The sequence below is a fragment of the Carettochelys insculpta genome, chromosome 13 (genome assembly GCF_033958435.1).
Source record: "Carettochelys insculpta isolate YL-2023 chromosome 13, ASM3395843v1, whole genome shotgun sequence".
NCBI classification, from domain to species: Eukaryota; Metazoa; Chordata; order Testudines; family Carettochelyidae; genus Carettochelys; species Carettochelys insculpta.
This window is the reverse complement of record NC_134149.1, coordinates 41,492,205-41,510,667: the sequence shown is the minus strand read 5'-3', so window position 1 is coordinate 41,510,667 and position 18,463 is coordinate 41,492,205. Positions and strand designations below refer to the sequence as shown.

At 51.4% G+C, this 18,463-nt stretch overlaps 3 protein-coding genes across 5 annotated transcripts in view; 2 read left to right on the top strand and 1 right to left on the bottom strand.

Moving 5' to 3' along the window:
* Positions 1–5,443, top strand: part of BTK (Bruton tyrosine kinase) — a 28,350-nt gene extending 22,907 nt beyond the window's left edge. For both annotated transcript variants that reach the window (XM_075007425.1, XM_075007424.1), the window contains exons 14-19: positions 248–419; positions 725–941; positions 3,331–3,395; positions 3,754–3,872; positions 4,010–4,167; positions 4,529–5,443. In XM_075007425.1, coding sequence (XP_074863526.1) covers positions 248–419; positions 725–941; positions 3,331–3,395; positions 3,754–3,872; positions 4,010–4,167; positions 4,529–4,600 — 803 coding nt within the window. In that variant the 3' untranslated portion in view covers positions 4,601–5,443. The remainder of the gene's footprint in view (positions 1–247; positions 420–724; positions 942–3,330; positions 3,396–3,753; positions 3,873–4,009; positions 4,168–4,528) is intronic.
* Positions 5,444–7,318: 1,875 nt separating this feature from the next.
* TIMM8A (translocase of inner mitochondrial membrane 8A) lies at positions 7,319–11,975 on the top strand. The gene is made up of 2 exons (XM_075007790.1): positions 7,319–7,538; positions 9,500–11,975. Exons 1-2 carry the CDS (start codon positions 7,416–7,418, stop codon positions 9,659–9,661), a joined length of 285 nt encoding a protein of 94 aa, XP_074863891.1. The 5' UTR covers positions 7,319–7,415; the 3' UTR covers positions 9,662–11,975.
* A 151-nt stretch (positions 11,976–12,126) lies between these two features.
* LOC142020149 (magnesium transporter NIPA2-like) lies at positions 12,127–18,399 on the bottom strand. 2 transcript variants are annotated; one of them, XM_075007788.1, is made up of 6 exons: positions 18,292–18,399; positions 17,332–17,479; positions 16,353–16,409; positions 14,909–14,999; positions 14,618–14,778; positions 12,127–13,235 (listed from the first exon to the last, which is right to left on the bottom strand). In XM_075007788.1, exons 2-6 carry the CDS (start codon positions 17,468–17,470, stop codon positions 12,622–12,624), a joined length of 1,062 nt encoding a protein of 353 aa, XP_074863889.1. In that variant the 5' UTR covers positions 17,471–17,479; positions 18,292–18,399; the 3' UTR covers positions 12,127–12,621. The 2 variants fall into 2 exon arrangements, with proteins under 2 accessions (XP_074863889.1, XP_074863890.1); XM_075007789.1 differs by having other exon boundaries at positions 17,332–17,579; positions 18,293–18,339.
* Positions 18,400–18,463: the final 64 nt, after the last annotated feature.

The following is an 18,463-nucleotide window of genomic DNA, read 5'->3' as shown; positions in this document are numbered from 1 at the left end:
CCATACACGTGTGATGGTATTGCACACTATGGCCTGGCTGCCTTCAGTGCAGTGACCTGCTGCTCTGTTGCCCGAGCTTAGAACATCACCTGCAGGATTCTCTTTTAAGCAGGCTAGCGTTGGGGTGGTTGCGAGTGTTCCTGTAATCAGCATGCCCGCACCTTTCTCTGTTGCTTCCCTTCTTCTGTGTATGTTTGTCCCAGTGCGTTCCTGCCATAGGGTTGTCCAAGCCGTTGTCTGTTTACAGGCTCATGGGAGATTGACCCCAAAGACCTGACTTTCCTGAAGGAGCTGGGCACAGGGCAGTTTGGAGTGGTGAAGTATGGGAAATGGAGAGGCCAGTTTGACGTGGCCATCAAGATGATCCGAGAGGGCTCCATGTCAGAGGATGAGTTCATTGATGAAGCCAAAGTCATGATGTAAGTTATGACCAATCCTGGACATCTCCTCTGGAGTCTTACTACAGAGAGGTCTCATTTGGCCTTGATGCATCCTCAGAATTTCTCCTCCAGGTTCATTCACTGCTGGGCCTTCCCTGCACTCTTCCACCTCTGGACACCCAACCCTGTCCTGCTCTGTGATGAGAGGACATGGCCATTTCCATTTAGGAGGGCTCCCCGCCCCCACCATGGGGCCGGCCTTGGAATGTTTGCCCTTGCCAGCCTCTGGGCATCTCTCCAGCCATTTTCTGCACTTTAATTGCCTTGCTTGTCCCACAACGCAGGAACTTGTCACACGAGAAGTTGGTGCAACTGTATGGTGTCTGCACCAAGCAACGCCCCATCTTTATTATCACCGAGTATATGGCCAAGGGCTGTCTCCTGAGCTACCTGCGGGAAACCCGGGGACGGTTCCAGCCCTCGGAGCTGCTAGAAATGTGCAAGGACATCTGTGAAGCTATGGAGTACTTGGAATCCAAACAGTTCCTGCACCGAGACCTGGTAGGATCCACGAGGAACATGCTGAGTCGTAGACGCCTAGTGCTGGGAGAGTTACGGGGCCTGCTTGAAGATGCTTTGGCTGACCCTACAGACCCCACCCAAAATATCCAGTTCTCCTCAGTGAAACTAATGGCTGGTAACTGGAAGTGACTCTTCACTGAGGGCCCAATGGCCCTGTGTGAGTTATTGATGTGGGAAGTCACAGTCATATGCTGGGGCTGGACAGCTCAATGCCAGAGCACCGCTGTAATTAGGTAGATTAAACCTGGGGAGGGACATCAGCTTCAAATCTCACTTTCTAGACAATCAGCAGATTGCTGCAGGGTCAGCAAAGAATTTCCTCCCAGGAAGGGTCAAAGGGGCTAGGATCATTTAAAGAGTTCAGCTGCTGCTGGAGAGGATCCTGGGTTGGAGGACCCCAGGGACTAATTCAGTCCAGAAGGTCCTGTGCATTCCTTTAAGCTGGTTTACCAGTATGATTTGAATCCAGCTTGTTCATGATCATGTAGAGGCAGCCATGAAGCCTTCTCTCTGCAAAGCACTTCCCTCACCTCCCAGAATATAAGCAGTGTGGGTACAGTATGCACAGCTCAGCCCTCCCGAGTCTCTGCTTCTCTTGTGGGCTAGTAAAAAGAGGGAAGAATGCATGTTTTTTTTAATCACACTTTTCACTAGTAAGGTGCTCTGAGCAAATCAGCACAGCTGAAGGACATCTCTGATTGCAGCCAGGGCTGGACATTGCTGGAGGCACAAGAGCAGGAGTATCTTTGATTTAAACAGTAGAAAAGAGAACAGACTCAGGCTGTGTCTATGTAGCTAAATGAGCGTAGTACTCTAATATCACAGAGGGAGCCGTGTTGGTCTGTAGCTTCGAGAACAACAAGAAGTCCTGTGGCACCTTATAGACTCACAGATATTCTGGAGCAGAAGCTTTCGTGCGAAAAGACCCGCTTCATCAGATGCATGAGTGAGGGGGTGGTTTCAGAGGGGTATTTAAAGAGTGGGGTCCCAGTAAGAGGGGGGGCCAGAGCTGACAAGGTCTATTCAGCAAGGTGGAAATGGCCCAGTATCAACAGTACTTATCAAAAGAGGAAAAAACAAGTCAGATCAGAGAGGGGGATGTGAGCCTTTGTCAGAGTCTAATGGGGAGATATCAGCACCCAGAGCAGAGAAACTGCCTTTGTAAGCTGCGAGCCTCTCCCAGTCTCTGTCTAATCCATGGTCACATCCCCCTCTTTGATCTGACTTGGTTTGTCCTCTTTTGATAAGTACTGTTTACACTGGGCCATTTCCACCTTGCTGAATAGACCTTGTCAGCTCTGGCCCTCCCTCTTACTGGGACCCCACTCGTTAAATACCCCTCCGAAATGCACCCCCCACTCATGCATCTGACGAAGCGGGTCTTTGCCCATGAAAACTTATGCTCCAAAATATCTGTTAGTCTATGAGGTGCCACAGGACTTCTTGTTGTTCTCGTACCCTAATATAGATGCAACTACACCAACAGAAGGGGTTTGATGTGGGTACACCACCTCCCCAAAGTTAGCTACGTCAATAGAAGCATTCTTCACTCAACAACATCGTGTTTACTTGAGGAGTTAGGTCAGCACAGTCCTGTTGCTCAGGGCTTGGGGGTTTTTTTCCACACCCTTGAGCACCGTAACTCTATCTTCCTAACTTTTAATTGTAGGCCAAACCTCAGGGTCCCGTTTTTTAAAGCAGATGCATTTAAGTCACCGAGACGTCCATCTGTCCAATGGTAGTTAAAGATCTAGTATAACAGACATTAACTACACCCGCAGACACCTATGGGTGTAAAAACGAGATCAAAATTATTAGCCACCATAAACTTGAAAAGGCAGGGCCTCAGCATTTGTGAGGTATTTGGGCCAGAGGGATGTACAGTTAATACACCAGCTAAAATGAACTGTTTGGTGGGGTGATCAGCTCTCATCCCGATGAGGGAGAGCTAAAGCACTTGAGGAGGTGATGAGTAGGGCTAATGCTGATCAGTACTTTAGCAGTGCGGGAGTGGAGCCAGTTGTGGTACATCCATATTTGCCAGGTCGTTCTGCCACGTCTCAAACAAAACACTGACGTCTGCTAGGCTCGGTCCTCTCCTCACCTGCTGGCGTGTCGGTAAGATGACCCAGCAAAATCTAAGTCCACACTTCTCCATGACATGAGCTGCCAGGGTGCTGTGTGATTTGGCAACCAAGGCCGTCCTGTGAGCCCCTGGAGACCAAGGCAAGCCATTCTGTGCCTGCCACATAGTCTGCTAGGGGAGACGGTGACTGCTGCAGTGATTCCCGCTCGGGAGGGGCTCTGCGTACTTCATCTGCAGTAATGAAAGACGGTGCTCTGACCCTTCCCATCTCCCTGCTTACAGGCTGCTCGCAACTGTTTGGTGAATGACCAAGGAATTGTGAAAGTCTCTGATTTTGGGCTTTCCAGGTCAGTCTGAAAACACAGTCTCTTTCTCCCTTTCACACGTCTTCCTCTTATCTCTCCTCTTTATTTCCTGCTGACTCAGCGCCCCTTTCTGACCCTGGTTTTCCTTTTCTCTCACTTCTGCTCTATCCATCTGTCTTCACCCAGAGCTCTCACCAAACTTTTTCTCTGCCTTCTTCCTGTCTCTTCTCCCATCACTCACTTTTCCGCTTCATCCCTCTCACCCACGGCTGCTCTCCTCCCTCCGTCTTGTCTCTCCATTTCCTTTCAGGCTTAACACGGTGCAGGAGAGGTTCATTAGATCAGAGTGAGTGAATATGGAAAAAAAAATGGCGCAACATCAAGTGTGTGTCTACTGCAGGTATGTCCTAGATGATGAATATACAAGCTCCATGGGGTCCAAATTTCCAGTCCGATGGTCTCCCCCTGAGGTCCTTCTGTACAGCAAATTCAGCAGCAAGTCTGACGTGTGGGCTTTTGGTGAGTTGAGAGAACAAAGAGTTGCAGGGAGAGAGTGGTTGGAATCAGAGAGGATTAGCTCCTCTAAGAAACTTCTTGAAGCACAGTTCTGTATCCCTTCTGCCCCTTGAACATCCATGTGCATTTCTGTTTGACAGGGGTTCTGATGTGGGAAGTTTACACGCTAGGGAAGATGCCCTATGAGAGGTTCAACAACAGTGAGACAACAGACCACGTCATCCAAGGACTGCGTCTCTATCGGCCTCAGATGGCTTCGGAGAGAATTTATGCCATCATGTACAGCTGCTGGCATGAGGTAGGCTTTATTCCAACACGTACATAGCCTTCTTGTCTACCACAACCCATCTGCAAGTCTCCCTGGTCATTCCATCCAATGCACCCAACCTTGCTCTGCAAAGGCTGTCTAGTCCTGGTGACTGGGGAAGAAGAGGCCTGCTGTGCACTTAAATTACTGACATGGTATAGCCCACATTAGTTGAGATATGATTTTTTTAACTGGTATGACTAAATCAGCAAAATACATCTAGTCTAAATACAATGGTTACTAGCGTGTCTACATCGGCAAAGCCCTCCTTAGCACAGATGAGGCTCCTATATGTATGTAGTCAAGGGTTTCTGCTTCACTGTATTTTCCCTTGTTCCTCTTTTTCTTTCAGAAAGCAGAGGAGCGGCCAACCTTCAGAGTCCTTTTGGGAAATATCCTTGACATAACAGATGATGAACCCTGAACTGCTATTTGAACCAAGCTGTTGTTTATTAGTTTGTTTTTGCCATTTTATCTTTTCTGTGACTAACGAACCTGCCCTAACAGGCACCAGCAGAGTCCTAAGAGTCTGCCCTACTCAGAAAGGCAGAAAATATCTGGATCCAACCAACGCATTGGACGTGGTCTTCTCCTGCAAACACCTCACTTGTTCTGGAGTCCCTTCCCATCCCACACCCCCGTTTGCTAAAGAGAACCTACTTGCTGTAATTACAGATCAGGAACCTCGCTGGAGAAAGGGTCCTGGAAAGTAGCACTTCAGCAGGTCTTGCTACAGCCCAGAGACTAAAGGGATTATAAATGGCAATATCTGGGTACTAATGGTCCTTGCGTGGGCTCCAAGACAACAGAGACTGAGCAACACACATAGAATCTAGGGATTTTTGTAAAATAAAACAACACGACTAGAAAGGAATCGGGTCATAGAGATCCAGCAGATCCTGTGTACACCAGGCAGGAGCCTATCTAGGGAGCAGCTCTGGTGTGGTTAGCTCGGCAGTGGCACGCAAGAAGAGTGCTACCAGGCGTGCTTGCCACCCTGGGTAATCAGGAAAAGGCATTTCAGAAATACCAGGATGGCTTCCAATCTCCATGACTCTAAGCAGTGGTCATTTGCAATTCTGACCAGTTGCGGGCAATGGGGCCTTGGGAGAAGGCTGCTGAAGGATAGATTAGGGTTTTGCAATATCTGCATGTGCACAGCATCATCTGCAGGAAGTCTCCAGGGCTCCACATCCTTGAGGGAGGTGGGTTTGCTGGTTGCTGTAAGTTTGATTGACAAAGACTAATCAGAGCGTGGACATGTGCACACTGAGGCTGTGACCAGCGACTTATGCTGACCTCGCTGTTTGGTGCTACTCTGCCTGGTGGGATGGTGCATGAGGCTCTTCCTGCTTACCAGCACCTGCCCAGCTAGACCCGCTGGGTCCCACAGGTGCAGGCTGACTGGGTCACATCTGCCCGGGTCACATCTGCCCAAGGGCTAGCCTCCATCCATCCACTCCCCTACCCAGCTCCACGGGTGGAGGAGAGCTGGGGGTGTCTCCCCTGGTCCCAGTCCCCTGTCCAGCCAAAGAGGTGCAGGCTGGCTGGTGGTGTCTCCCAGAGCCCAGCTCCTCAGGTGCAGGAGGACTGGGGTGTCTCCGCTGGGCCCCACCCCCTAAGTGCAGGCTGGCTGGGATGTCTCCCTGGACCCAGCTTCCCAAGGTGCAGGAGGACTGGGGTGTCTCCCCCTGGGCCTAGCCCCCCAGGTGCAGGCTGGCTGGGGTGTCTCCATGGGCCTAGCTGCCCAGGTACAGGAGGGATGGGGGCATCTCCCTTGAGCCCAGCCCCCTGTCCAGCCAAAGAGATGCAGGCTGGCTAGTGGTGTCTCCCACAGCCCAGCCCCCACAGCTACAGGCTGTCTGGGGGTGTCTTCCCTGGGCCCAACCCTCCCAAGTGCAGGCTGGCTGGGATGTCTCCCTAGGTCCAGCCCCCCAAGGTGCAGGCTGGCTGGGATGTGTCCGTGGGCCCAGCCCCCGAGGTGCAGGCTGGATGGGGTGTCTCCCCAGACCCAGCTGCAGGAGGACAGGGGTGTCTCACCCTGGGCCCAGCCCCCCAGGTGAAGGCAAGATGGAGTTTCTCCATGGGCCCAGCCGCCCAGGTGCAGGCTGGCTGGGGTGTGTCCGTGGGCCCAGCCCCCCAGGTGCAGGCTGGCTGGGGTGTCTCCATGGGCCTAGCTGCCCAGGTACAGGAGGGATGGGGGCATCTCCCTTGAGCCCAGCCCCCTGTCCAGCCAAAGAGATGCAGGCTGGCTAGTGGTGTCTCCCACAGCCCAGCCCCCACAGCTACAGGCTGTCTGGGGGTGTCTTCCCTGGGCCCAACCCTCCCAAGTGCAGGCTGGCTGGGATGTCTCCCTAGGTCCAGCCCCCCAAGGTGCAGGCTGGCTGGGATGTGTCCGTGGGCCCAGCCCCCGAGGTGCAGGCTGGATGGGGTGTCTCCCCAGACCCAGCTGCAGGAGGACAGGGGTGTCTCACCCTGGGCCCAGCCCCCCAGGTGAAGGCAAGATGGAGTTTCTCCATGGGCCCAGCCGCCCAGGTGCAGGCTGGCTGGGGTGTGTCCGTGGGCCCAGCCGCCCAGGTGCAGGCTGGCTGGGGTGTGTCCGTGGGCCCAGCCCCCCAGCTGCAGGCTGGCTGGGGTGTGTCCGTGGGCCCAGCCCCCCAGGTGCAGGCTGGCTGGGGTGTGTCCGTGGGCCCAGCCCCCCAGCTGCAGGCTGGCTAGGGTGTGTCCGTGGGCCCAGCCCCCCAGCTGCAGGCTGGCTGGGGTGCCTCCCCGGCCCATCGCCCCCACGTGCAGGAAGACTGAGAGGGTCTCCCAAGGCCCAGCTGGTGGAAGTCAACCCCGCCCCGCGCTGGTCCCGCAGAGGGCGCCGCAGCTCCTCCCCACCGCCTAAACCCGCCCCTCGACCTCGCTCTCGGCGCCGACCTTCGCCTTTTTGAATGAACGCGCGCTCCATGAGCCCTCCGCCGCGCAGGGATTGGTTCGCCGCTGGCTACGTCACGAAAGCAGGGCCTGGAAGCTCGGAGATCGCAGTGAAGACGCGCGTTGCCCAACCAAGCGCGCCGCTTCGAGCATGCGCACCGCAGAGCACGGCTTGGCGCGTGCGCATTGCGGGCAATTTCCCCTCCCCGAGCATGCGCGCTGCGGCGCTCATTCCCCTCCGGGCCAGGGGTTGGCCGCAGGCACGTGAAGGTCGCCGCGCTTGCTGGCGGCCGGCGCGGGGCGCGTGCCCGGGGTCCACCATGGAGCCCGCGTCCCCCGCGGGGCTGGCCGGCAGCGACCCGCAGCTGCAGCACTTCATCGAGGTGGAGACGCAGAAGCAGCGCTTCCAGCAGCTGGTGCACCAGATGACCGAGCTGTGCTGGGTACGGGGCCGGGCCGGAGGGGGCGTCGCTCCCCTACCCCTCGCGCAGCCAGCGGCTGGGCCCCGTGCAGCCCCCGATGGCGGGCGGGTCGGGACAGACCGGGGCTGGCGGCGCGGCCCCGGTAACGTGGCTCCCAAGCGGCGGCGGGTGGCGTGGGAGAGGGAGACGCTGAAATGCTGCCCCCGCCCAAGGGGGCTGCAGGTGTGAGCCCCAGGGAGGGGTTCCCCTTGGGGAGCAGTGGCTGGGAGAACCTGGCAACAGATCTGTAACAGTCCCCGAGCATAGAGCCAGGGAGCCCTCCGGAGGCTGCGGCGGCTCCGCCTTGGGATCCCTGTTCCCAGGCTGGCTGGAGAAGTCCCCTGGACGTGTCAATGGAGCGGCTTTGTGTTGGACACTTGGGGTGGTCCGTCAGACCAGTGGAGCCTGGGCGAGTGGGCAGGTATGCTGGGCAGATGAACAGTGTTTCCTTAGCTGCTCACCCTTGCCAGGAAGGGAAGCCAGAGACAAAATGGCTGAAGGGGCCACTCTTTCTAGGAAACTCAGGGAGAGCAGAGGTGCAGCTGTCTGTAAAGGAAGGTGTAGAGGAAGAGCTGGAACCCTTGCTGGACAAGACAGCGGCATGAGCAAGCTGGGGTTTGTGTGCATATGTGTCTGTGTAAACCTAAGGCAGATCTCAGCTACAGAATTAAGTCAACCTAATGTGGATGCACAGCCATCCTCAATTGGTTTTCCACATCCACACTATGCTCCTTCTTTCAGAGGTGCATGTCCTCACCAGGAGTGCTTCATCATCAACCGTGGGTCTGATGCCTATTTTCTTCCCTTGCACTGATTTAATTGGGGGTGTGTGTGTGTGTGTGTGTTGGAGAGGCAGCAACAGCCCATAGGAGTGACAAGGCCTTATCTTCATTACTTACTAGATCCACAGGCAGCAACCAATCCACCAAGTGTTGATCTGAGTCTAGTACAGATGTGATAAATCAACTGCTGAGCGCTCTCTCCCATTGACTCTGGTACTGCACCAAAAGAAGAGTAAGCAGAGTCAATAGGAGAGCGTCAGCTTACTGCCATAAGCAGACCTTAGGTGAAGCTGTATAGCTTAGAGCAGCAGCGCCCAGTAGCATAGACAGGGCCTTAAAGTGGCTGCATTGGCTTGGCGGTGACTTAAGTGCTACCTCTCTTGTGTAGGTGGAATTACAAAGTTGTAGTTTAGTATAGATTTTAGTCAGGCCAGCCTAAGGCAGCTTACATCAACCTAACTCCATAGCGTAGACCAGGCTGAAAGGGGACCATAGAGAAGCATGCCAGTGCAGGTACTTTTCACCCTGTTAGTTGACTTAGTTCTCAGGTGAGTAAGCACCAGATTTTTAGGCTTGGCTGTAAAGTGGTCCCATAGGCATATGACAAAACAGGGTGGGAGAGCCAGGAACCTCCCCCTTGCCGCAGCTAGTCCCTGGCTGTGTCTACACTAGCACCCTCCCTTTCAAAAGAGGGATGCTAATGAGGCACTTCCATAAATATGGCTCATTAGCATAATGACAGCCACAGCACTTCAGAAGTGCCTCTTTCGATTGTGCATGGCTCATCTATGCGGGGTCCCTTTTGAAAGGACCCCACACATATCAAAATCCCCTTATTACTATTTGGCTAAAGGAATAAGGGGATTTTGACACATGTGGGGTCCTTTTGAAAAGGACCCTGTGTAGACAAGCCACACGCAATCAAAAGCTGCCCTTTCAATGTGCTGCAGCTGTCGTCATGCTAATGAGGTGTTGCATATTCATTGCAGTGCCTCATTATCATCCCCCTTTTCGGAAGGGTAGTGCTAGTGTAGACACAGCCCCTATGATAAATCTGCTGTTCCAAGTGAGAAGCCGTTCTTTGGGGAAGGGTTAACTTACAAGATGGGTGACTCTTTCCTATCTCCTCTTTTGACTGGTTCTTTTCCTATCTTTGAGCAGGAGAAATGCATGGACAAACCTGGGCCCAAGCTGGACAGTCGGGCAGAGACCTGTTTTGTGAACTGTGTTGAGCGCTTCATAGATACCAGTCAATTTATTCTGAACCGGTTGGAGCAGACTCAGAAATCCAAGTCACCCTTCTCAGAGAGCCTGTCTGACTGAACAGGGCATGGACTTCTCTGTTCCCTTAATAATGAGAATGGCACATCGAATGGGGGAGAGAGACAGAGGAAAAGGAAAGAGGCTGATGGGACAGCTATAGAAGACAAGCTGGCCCCTTCCTCTGCATCAGATTCTAGAGTGTCCTGGCACCTGAATGAGCTAAGATCAGCATGTTTTGTCCTTTAAAATGCCAATCTTGTGAAACTCGCAACTAGACAAGAGAGCCTGTAACAGATGCACATTTACTTCTCTACTTGGCCGTGTACTGTTCTCAATCCCACTGACTGCCTTTCACACACAAGCTTGCACTAGGACCGCATGGACAGAACTTATTCAGTGGAGAACACTAACTCCAAAATGTTTAGCTGAGAGAGCACAGGAGGAGGCAATATTTGAGCACTGCAAACAGTGGGGAATGAAATGCTAAATGGAGCTTAGGGAAGGGGGATGACTTTAACTCTCCCCTAAGAGAAGGATGAGGCAAGCACTGTCTTAGAGCTAGACTGCAGCCTCTGTTGCTCTGTGGCCTCCAGATGCCTGTGAGGCTTGGGGAGGATGACAGCTTGGATTGCAGGACTGCACCAGTATAGTCCTATTGTCCTTTGAGAAGAACATACCAAGGATGTAGCTGTGAGAAGGGATTTTAAGTGTCACTTAAGACAAAGCCAGTCATGTGCCCAAGTAACAGTTGCATCAGTAAGCGTGACATTTAAAATTAATTTGCTCCATCCACTGCTTTTTCCTGATCATTGGAATAAATGTTAATTTGCTCAATTTTTAAAATGATCTTGTATTTAGGCAGAGCTGAGGCTGCTAGTCCTTTTCTTCGTCTTTGCCATGGAGTGTGGCTGTCTGCACATTCCCTGTGTCCCCCATTCTGTTCATAAAATTACCTTGGGGCAGGCAGAGACTATCAAGGCTAGTTCTTACAGTTAAACACAATTGCTCTGTTCAGCCCAGAAAGCCTGGGTGTCATATTGGGAACTGTAAATGCACTATTCAGAGTGGTCTGTTCAATGATTTCCATGACTGGCCAGTTCAAAAATGTAAAGAAATCCTCCAATACGAATCTATTGTATGGGAAAAGTGATTAAGTCCCCTTCATCCACAAAGTGAAATGGTGGTGTTCTTAAATAGAAGCCTCTCGTATCCAGACCGATTGTAGTTGAGGCTTCCGAACCAAATCTTGTTTTCCTTGAGAGAAAAAAGGTTCCTCTCCCCGTACACATTTGTGCTATTCTAGTCCCTGGGAACCCCAACTAAATTGACATCTTCCTGCCTGTTTGCTGAGCATGGTTATGACTGCTCCCTTGAGTTCTGCAGGGAAAGCTCATAACCCAATAGTTCAGTATTCCTCATCAGGGGACAGTGCTGACCAAATTAGTCACTGAGAGGTGACATCCCCTAGCTGTCCAGTGCCTGCTGTAGCATCGGTCTAGAGTCATTTTTCTAAGCTGGTGTTCAGCCATACTTTGGTCCATAGTTGTAGACTAATATCCACTGTTGTCTTCCACAACCTCCAGTTGACTGACTGGGCCAATGAGAAAATCAACCCTCTTACTCCCTTCAGACAATCCTATGAAGGTAGGGCTAACCACCAGGAACCAGCCCTCTGCTTGGTGGATGTAGATTCACACTATACAGCAGGGGAGGGCAATAAACAAGCCAGACGTGGTGCAGAAGAGTTACCCCGGGCAGGCCCCCAGGCACGTACCGTGTTCAGTTTGTAGGCTGCTTATTGCCCATCTGTGCCATATGGTATGTTTGTACTGCAGAGACAAACCCAAGGCAGTGAGTCACAGAACGTGCTCAATTGACTTGGGCCGTGGGGTAAAAACAGCATCATAGACATTCCCTGCTGGGCTCCAAGACCTGCCAGGTTTCAGAGCCGAGGCTCCAGCCCAAGCAGGAATATTTCTGTTGCTCTGAGACTGGGCCCCTCCTGCTTTTCCTGTGCAGAGCAGCTGTACCCTTAGACAAATGGGACTTAGGGTAAAAACAAGGAGGAGTGAAGAGCCTGTACTCACTTTTCAGGCGCTAAAACCAGTAGCCAAGTTCCCACCGTTCTTACAAAAAGCAATCATGAGAGATTCTTGAACACGCTCCCCCATTAGTTTTCAGGCTCTCGCCCCTTGAGTTAGCCTCACAAGCAGCTCTCGTGCTTTGATACTTCAGCAGCCACCAGCTGGACTGCTTTGGGGGGCGCTCTTGGTACCTGAGCAAGCTCAGTCAAACCAAGTTTTTAATTCCTCTCCCACAACAAGGGAAGCATCGGAAGGAGGAGGTCACATGCCACAGTGGAATCCAACCCCCCAAGGCACAATTTATTAGCAGCCCCAACATTAAAGAAGTCAGTTTTGGGAATCTAGTCCTGCCTTTAGCTTTGGGTCTACAAATAACCTGAGTGAGCTGAACTGGCAGCTTCCAGAGAACAAAGGAGCGTTTGAAATAACATGCTACGCCCGTTAACATGTTACTTCTTGTTCCTGTAGGAACAGTGATGATATACAATGTTCTCAGCACATGGCTGGAATGTTTTGTAAACAGTAATCTTTAACTATTAAGAAAAGCTCTGTTTTAAGACCACCCAACCGCAGCGGTCCTTCCGTTCAATAAGGATGTCTGGTGTTACTGCTGGGTCTTCCCACATAAGCCTGTGGCCTGATAGTCGCTGCACAGGGAACAAGTCCAGTGGTTACCGTGTTGGTGGGGATCTTTTCCAGGTTTTGTTCTTCACAGCTGGAAACCGCAATCAGGTCTTTCTCCTTTCTGTTCAGGTCCCCAGCAGTGGAAGCACAGAACACTCACACAAACAGGCAGCAGACGCTTACTTATTCCCAAATATGCAGCTGTAGCTAGTGGAGTCTGATCTAGCAAACCCGCTAAGTGAAGCTCAACAATGAGCCTAGAAAACTCCTGAGTAGAAGTTCAAAGGCTTTCTCAAGCAACAGGCACAAGAGTCATTCCTCCTCCTCCACACTCTGGGAACCCTCGAGGACATCCTCGGGGCCCAGAAGAGGCTGATGTAGGCATGACTGATCTTTTCCTGCACTCCTCCATGAGAGGTCTGTCCTCCCCTGTTGCAGGAAGAGGGGCAGCAAGTCTGGAGCAAAGGGGATGTCTCTGAATGCATGCAGAAGAAAAATGCCAGAGACTATGGTCAGAAAGCCACTTACAGTGCCAATTATGTTGTGCAGAACCATGTGTTGCCACTCCTTGAAGAGGATGGCGGAACAAGTCATGACAGCTGTGGTAAAAAGGACATAGTAGATTGGTGTGACCACAGATGTATTGAAGATGTCCAAGGCCTTGTTCAGGTAGTTAATCTGAATGCTGACGCAGATCACCAGGCAAATGAGGAGTATCCAGCCCAACGGTTCTTTCAGGACCGGCTTCCCAGCAAACAGCTCTTTCAGTGAGATGCCCAAGCCTTTGACACAGGACACGGAGAGCGAGCCAATAGCAGAGCAGATCAAAACGTACACCAGAACGTTGCTCCGCCCATAACGGGGCCCAGCCACAAAGATCAGGAGCATGGAGCTCACCAGCACACACGCTGCAAAGGCTATGAACCCTTAGATAAGAAGGAATATTCATTCAGATTTGCATCAGAGTGGGTAACGCTCCTGTACATTTCTCACTTATACTGGTGTGTATAACACAAGTGTGAATGAAGATACAGGCTAGGATGACATGCCCCGGGGTCAGGGCACTTTCCTTTTGTCTTAGTGACTTGGGTTCAAAATAAAAAGTGGCTCCAGGTCTGAGTCACAAGACTACAAGATAATTTGGTATGATTACCAGCTTTTGTTCTGAAAATACTAAAGCCTGGACTAGAGAGGGAAACTAGAGGTCAGGATAGTGGTAGAGGGGCCGGGCTGGTTTGACAAGGGGAGCGAGGGACAAAAATATGCCATTGGTATAGTACAGGATGCTATAATTTGGGATTACAACACATTGGCAGAGCTACATGGAGACCCAAGGACAAACATCAAACTGCTGCGTGTCCCTTCAGAGGGGTGCTAGCAGAGCTGTGCAGGTTGTGATTAGGACTCTCCTGGGACAGGAGTGGGGTGCTGCAGGTATGGAGTTCTGGGGCATGGGTGTCAACGCAGCATGAGCCTGTAGGATTTTGGGGGATAGACTGGAACCCTTTGCTCCTCTCCCTTCTCCTTGTAGGCTTCATCTCTGCATCATCCCACACACTGTCCTAGCACACTATTGCCTTTAGCATTCCCTCGATTCCAGTCTTTTCTTCTTTTCAATCATGTTTGGAGGTGGAGGGGAGCGGGGTATTTTTTCTTCAGCACTCCACCCCTCTGCTTCTCTTGTTAACCTTCACCTTAATTCTTCTCTGGCCTTTCTTCTCCCACTACGCTGACCACTCTCTTTGCTAGACTAGCATGATATTTGAGTTAACTTATCATTGCTGTTGACTCTGCTACTTGTTTTATGGTTATCCTTCCTTTATACTTGCCTAGCACTTTGGCTGTAAAGGGGCTGCTTTCTAACCATAAGGATCACAGAGAGTGGTCTAAGCAGAGTACTAGGACCCAAAAGCACCCGAGTTCTAATCCCTGCTTCAACCTAGATTCCTCGGGCCTTAAAAGTGCCACTTAACATCTATCTCACAAAACATCCATTCGCTTTCTTAAAATACAATGCAAATGTAGCTAACGTGTGTCAGACCTCGTGTCAGATGTGACAATAACTAGCCCGTACCCATTTGAGTAGCGTTACATTTTTGCAATCTCCAGAAACATGCCCAATCTAATCTCTTCCATCACCAAGCAGAATAATAAGCAGTCACAGCTCAACACACATTTCAGTCACTCCTGTGCAGAGTTAAATGGTTGCTCAATCCCTCTCAGGCTAGACAAGTTGTTCTACATTCCACTGCCATTAAAAAAAGGGGTGGGGAGAGGGAAATTAACTGAGTCCTCTTAGGTGGGGTACCTGGATCTTTCAGCTTCTCCGCCATTGACTCCAGGCTGGACACCTCTTCCCCCTGGGGGGCATGGATCACCATCACTGTGGAGCCCAGAATGCTCAAGATGCAGCCAATCTTTCCATGGACATTCAGGTGCTCGTTCAGGAAGTAGGAAGACAGAACTGCACTGTAGGATGGAAAGCAAAGCTTAAATGAAAGCCAAGAGGGTGCACTCGTTGCGGGAAAAGACAACATGAGGCTAGACGCGGACTTCTGGTAGTAAAGACCCAAGTATGGTTTGTTCTTGTGTTGCTTACCTGACTAGGACACTTAACGCACCCAATGGAGTTACTAGTGTTGCTGGGGCAAAGGCATACGCAGCAAAATTTGCTGCTTCTCCAACTCCCACTGCAAAAGAGACCCAGTTAGAGTAACTTCCCGTGGGAACAAATGTAGCGTAATTCAGGGGAGCTCACAACTACCCTGCAGCAGAGCCACCGACGGGTGTATGAAGGGGCAGCTGCCCCGGCACCCAGCAATTTTAGGGCCCATGCAGTCGACTGCTGCTGCAGCCACAGCATTGGTCAGAGCCCCAAGCACTGCAGGCCAGGCAGTGCTGAAGGACTGGCTGGGGGAGGCTAGCCCCCAGCTCTACCCCTTTTGTCCAAGGCCTTGCACCTTCCAGGGCCTGGTACTGCTCCCCACACACACACACCTTGCTCAGGGGCCCAACAGTTCTGGCCAGAGCCCTGCTGTGCAGTTAGTCACTGTACAGAGGCGTCATCACCAGTTGCTGTTTGAGGCCATAATTTGTTATCTGCAAAATAACAGATGGCAGAGAAGAAAGCGCATTTACATGTACTTAGCATATACAGCTAACCAGCATGAGAGAAAAAATACCAATGTTCTTATTGTTCAACATACACATATAGAGAGAGAGAATTTTGCCTTGTAGTGGTGTCCAGTGTCACATGCTCCTGCTTTTACTTAGCATCAAGTCTGTGAATTGCCAGGAAGTTCTCTTGACTACCAAAAACACTAGAAGCTAAGAAGCCAACTATGCAGCACGTCTGGCAATTCGCATGGTTCCCCAGAATGCTTTGCAAGATGACAGGAGAACTTCCAAAATGGCCCACTCGTTCCCTCAGTTTTCAACTCTTAAGGGAGAAATAAAGGAACGTCTAAGATGTGAGGACACACCATGGTGATGTCTGACAGGAAAGCCCACTTTCAAACTGCTTAATGAGAAAACAAGGGCGCTGAGCCCTGATTATGTCCAAAGGAATAAGAGAACTAGGAATCTAAAATCTCATTTAATTGGTTAACTGGTTAAATGTGATGTTTAACCAGTTAACCCGCAGCAGGCAGGAGTTGCTCCAGCTCAGCCACAGCAGCTCCTGGCTGCAACATGCCCAAGCTTGCTGAGGAAAGGAGCTGCTCGGGGAGGCCAACATGCCTCAGCCCACCATAGACCGGGGCTACTCCGGGCAGCCAGTGTACCCAGACCTGCTGTAGACGAGCTGCTCCATGCAGCCAAAGCAGGCCCCATGGGGCTGGAGCAGCCCCTGCCCATCATGGGCAAGGAGCTGCTCCAGCCCCCACACCAGTTAATCAGAGCCAGTAAGCATCATCCATCAAGGGTGATGCTCTCCAGTTAACCTTTCACATCCCTAAAGAGAACACTACCAAGATAAATGCAAACAATCAAAAACCTTGACAACCATGATCAGAGCATCCCTCAGGTTCACAGCAAGTACTTACTGGACAATAATCCGGCCCACCAAAGCCACTCCCTCAGATATGCATGACCTCCTTGTCCTATGAAAGAAAATGGGAGGAACAACAAATCCAGGGTAAGTTTCAATGCCATAAGCTACACAAATAACTCAGGATCTCGTTTCTCCACAAAGAAAGGAATACATTTTCCTCTGTAGGCTGGGATAATCCTCCAGCTCTCATCCTTCTCTGTAAAGGAAGCAAGTTTCCAGATAACACTTTTACAGAAAGAGTTTGATGCAAGTGAAGGGTGCTAGCTAGCCATTCCTGGGGCCAGAAGTCTGATTTATCCTCAAGAAATAAGTACAGCACATGCTTCATCTGCTCTGCCTCACCCATGTGCCCAACCATGTCAGGGTCACATCTCCAATGATCTTCATTACATTTCTGGTGAAGATACCATCAAGGTTAGCAGCTGCAGTATATGGTTTTATGAAGTAAATACTTGCCTCTTAAGAATCAGAATAAGATAAACCATTAAGCAGCTGTCAGATAGTAATGACTCAGGGTTACTGATCTGGGTCTGACTTGGAGCTAAAATAGTTTATAAAGCATCCAGTTTCTGCTGCCCAGATTGGGTATTTCTATTTATCTTCCTTGTTTATTTAAATTCTTGTCATTTGCCCCAAACCGTTACAAATTTTGAATGGTGCATTTCTCGAGCTCTCTGCTCACAAGGCTGTGCAATATTAGATCACACCTGGTTACAAGACCACACTTTGGTATTTCAATTGTATTAACAGCTCCACATTCAAGAAAATAATGTGTTCGTTTTGCCTGATCCTAAAATGAAAGCATTAAAACCAAAAGTGTTTTCACACCATTCAGCTGAAAAGCAATTAAAAGTTTCTGAAGTTCAATCATTCCAAGAGTGCAGAAAACCCCTAAAAACTCTCTTATTCTTTTGCCTTTGGGAAAAACACAACTTCATAAATCCAACTGTAACAAAAAAGATAGAAAGTACCTGCTCTAATCGAGCCCCTGCTGGCCAACCTGAGAAGCCCTTTCTTCTTTAGGATAAAACTTCCCCCGATGAAAATACTTGAGGACAGAGCCAGACCTAGTCCAATGTAGAAGTCATAGCGACCTGACACACCCTCCATCACAGCCTCCTGCACCAGGAAGAAAGAACATCGAGATTCACAGTGTGTCAGGGGCCAGGTATGTCTGCCACATAAACCCGAGGAAAGGCCCAGTTGCAGGGTGTTCCCCCGGAACGAAAAAGATTATTCTACATGAAACAAACACTTTGTGGGGAAAATAGTGGAAATCTCTTCCTGACTGCCACAATTCCAGGTGGTAGGGTCATGGACACTTCCGCCTCCTAACGCAGCATTTCTCACACAATCGGTCCAGACCCGAAAGGGGGAGGCAAGATCACCCTTTTCCTTGCCTTCAGAGCTGAACAGGCTGCACAGCAGTGGTTACTGGCCAGGTGCCCAGCCCTCAAGGCAGCAACACCCGCAGTGCAAAAGTAAGGGTGACGTGGCATGGTTACTTAGCAGGGATCTGCAGTGATGCCACAAATCCTGTGGCCCATACCAAAAGTGTGTGTGGGGGGGGGGTGGAAGATATGTTGCTTCCCAGAGGACAGTGGTACCTACAGTGTCTGGGAAGAACCCTAACTGGGGGGCGGGGCGGGGGGGCGAGCCACGAGCGCTCAGGCTGCTCTGATGCCTGGGGCGGACTCTGCCAACTCACGGGCTGACACCTCCAAGCGCAACCGAGCCACTGGCGCGGCGCGGCGCCGCGCCCCGCTGGGAGCCGGGCTCGCCCTCCTCTCCCCGCCCAGCAAGCCCCGCGGCCCGGGCGGTCACAGGCTCTGGGGAACGCGGGCAGCCCGGAAGCCTAGTGCCTGGTGTCCTCCGCCCGGCCCGTGCCCGTCCGCCACGGCCAAGCGAACTTCGCCGGCACCGCCCGGTACCTGCAGCAGCTCCCGACACCGCTTCCGCAACGTCCGCCAAACGCTTCCTCCGGAACCGGCCAAGAACACCGGACCCTTCGATTCTGCTTCCTGTACGTTGTCCAAAGCCTTCCGTCTCCGCTTCCGGTACGTCAGCCCGCCCCCTCCTCTGGAACTCACGAGAGGAGCGATC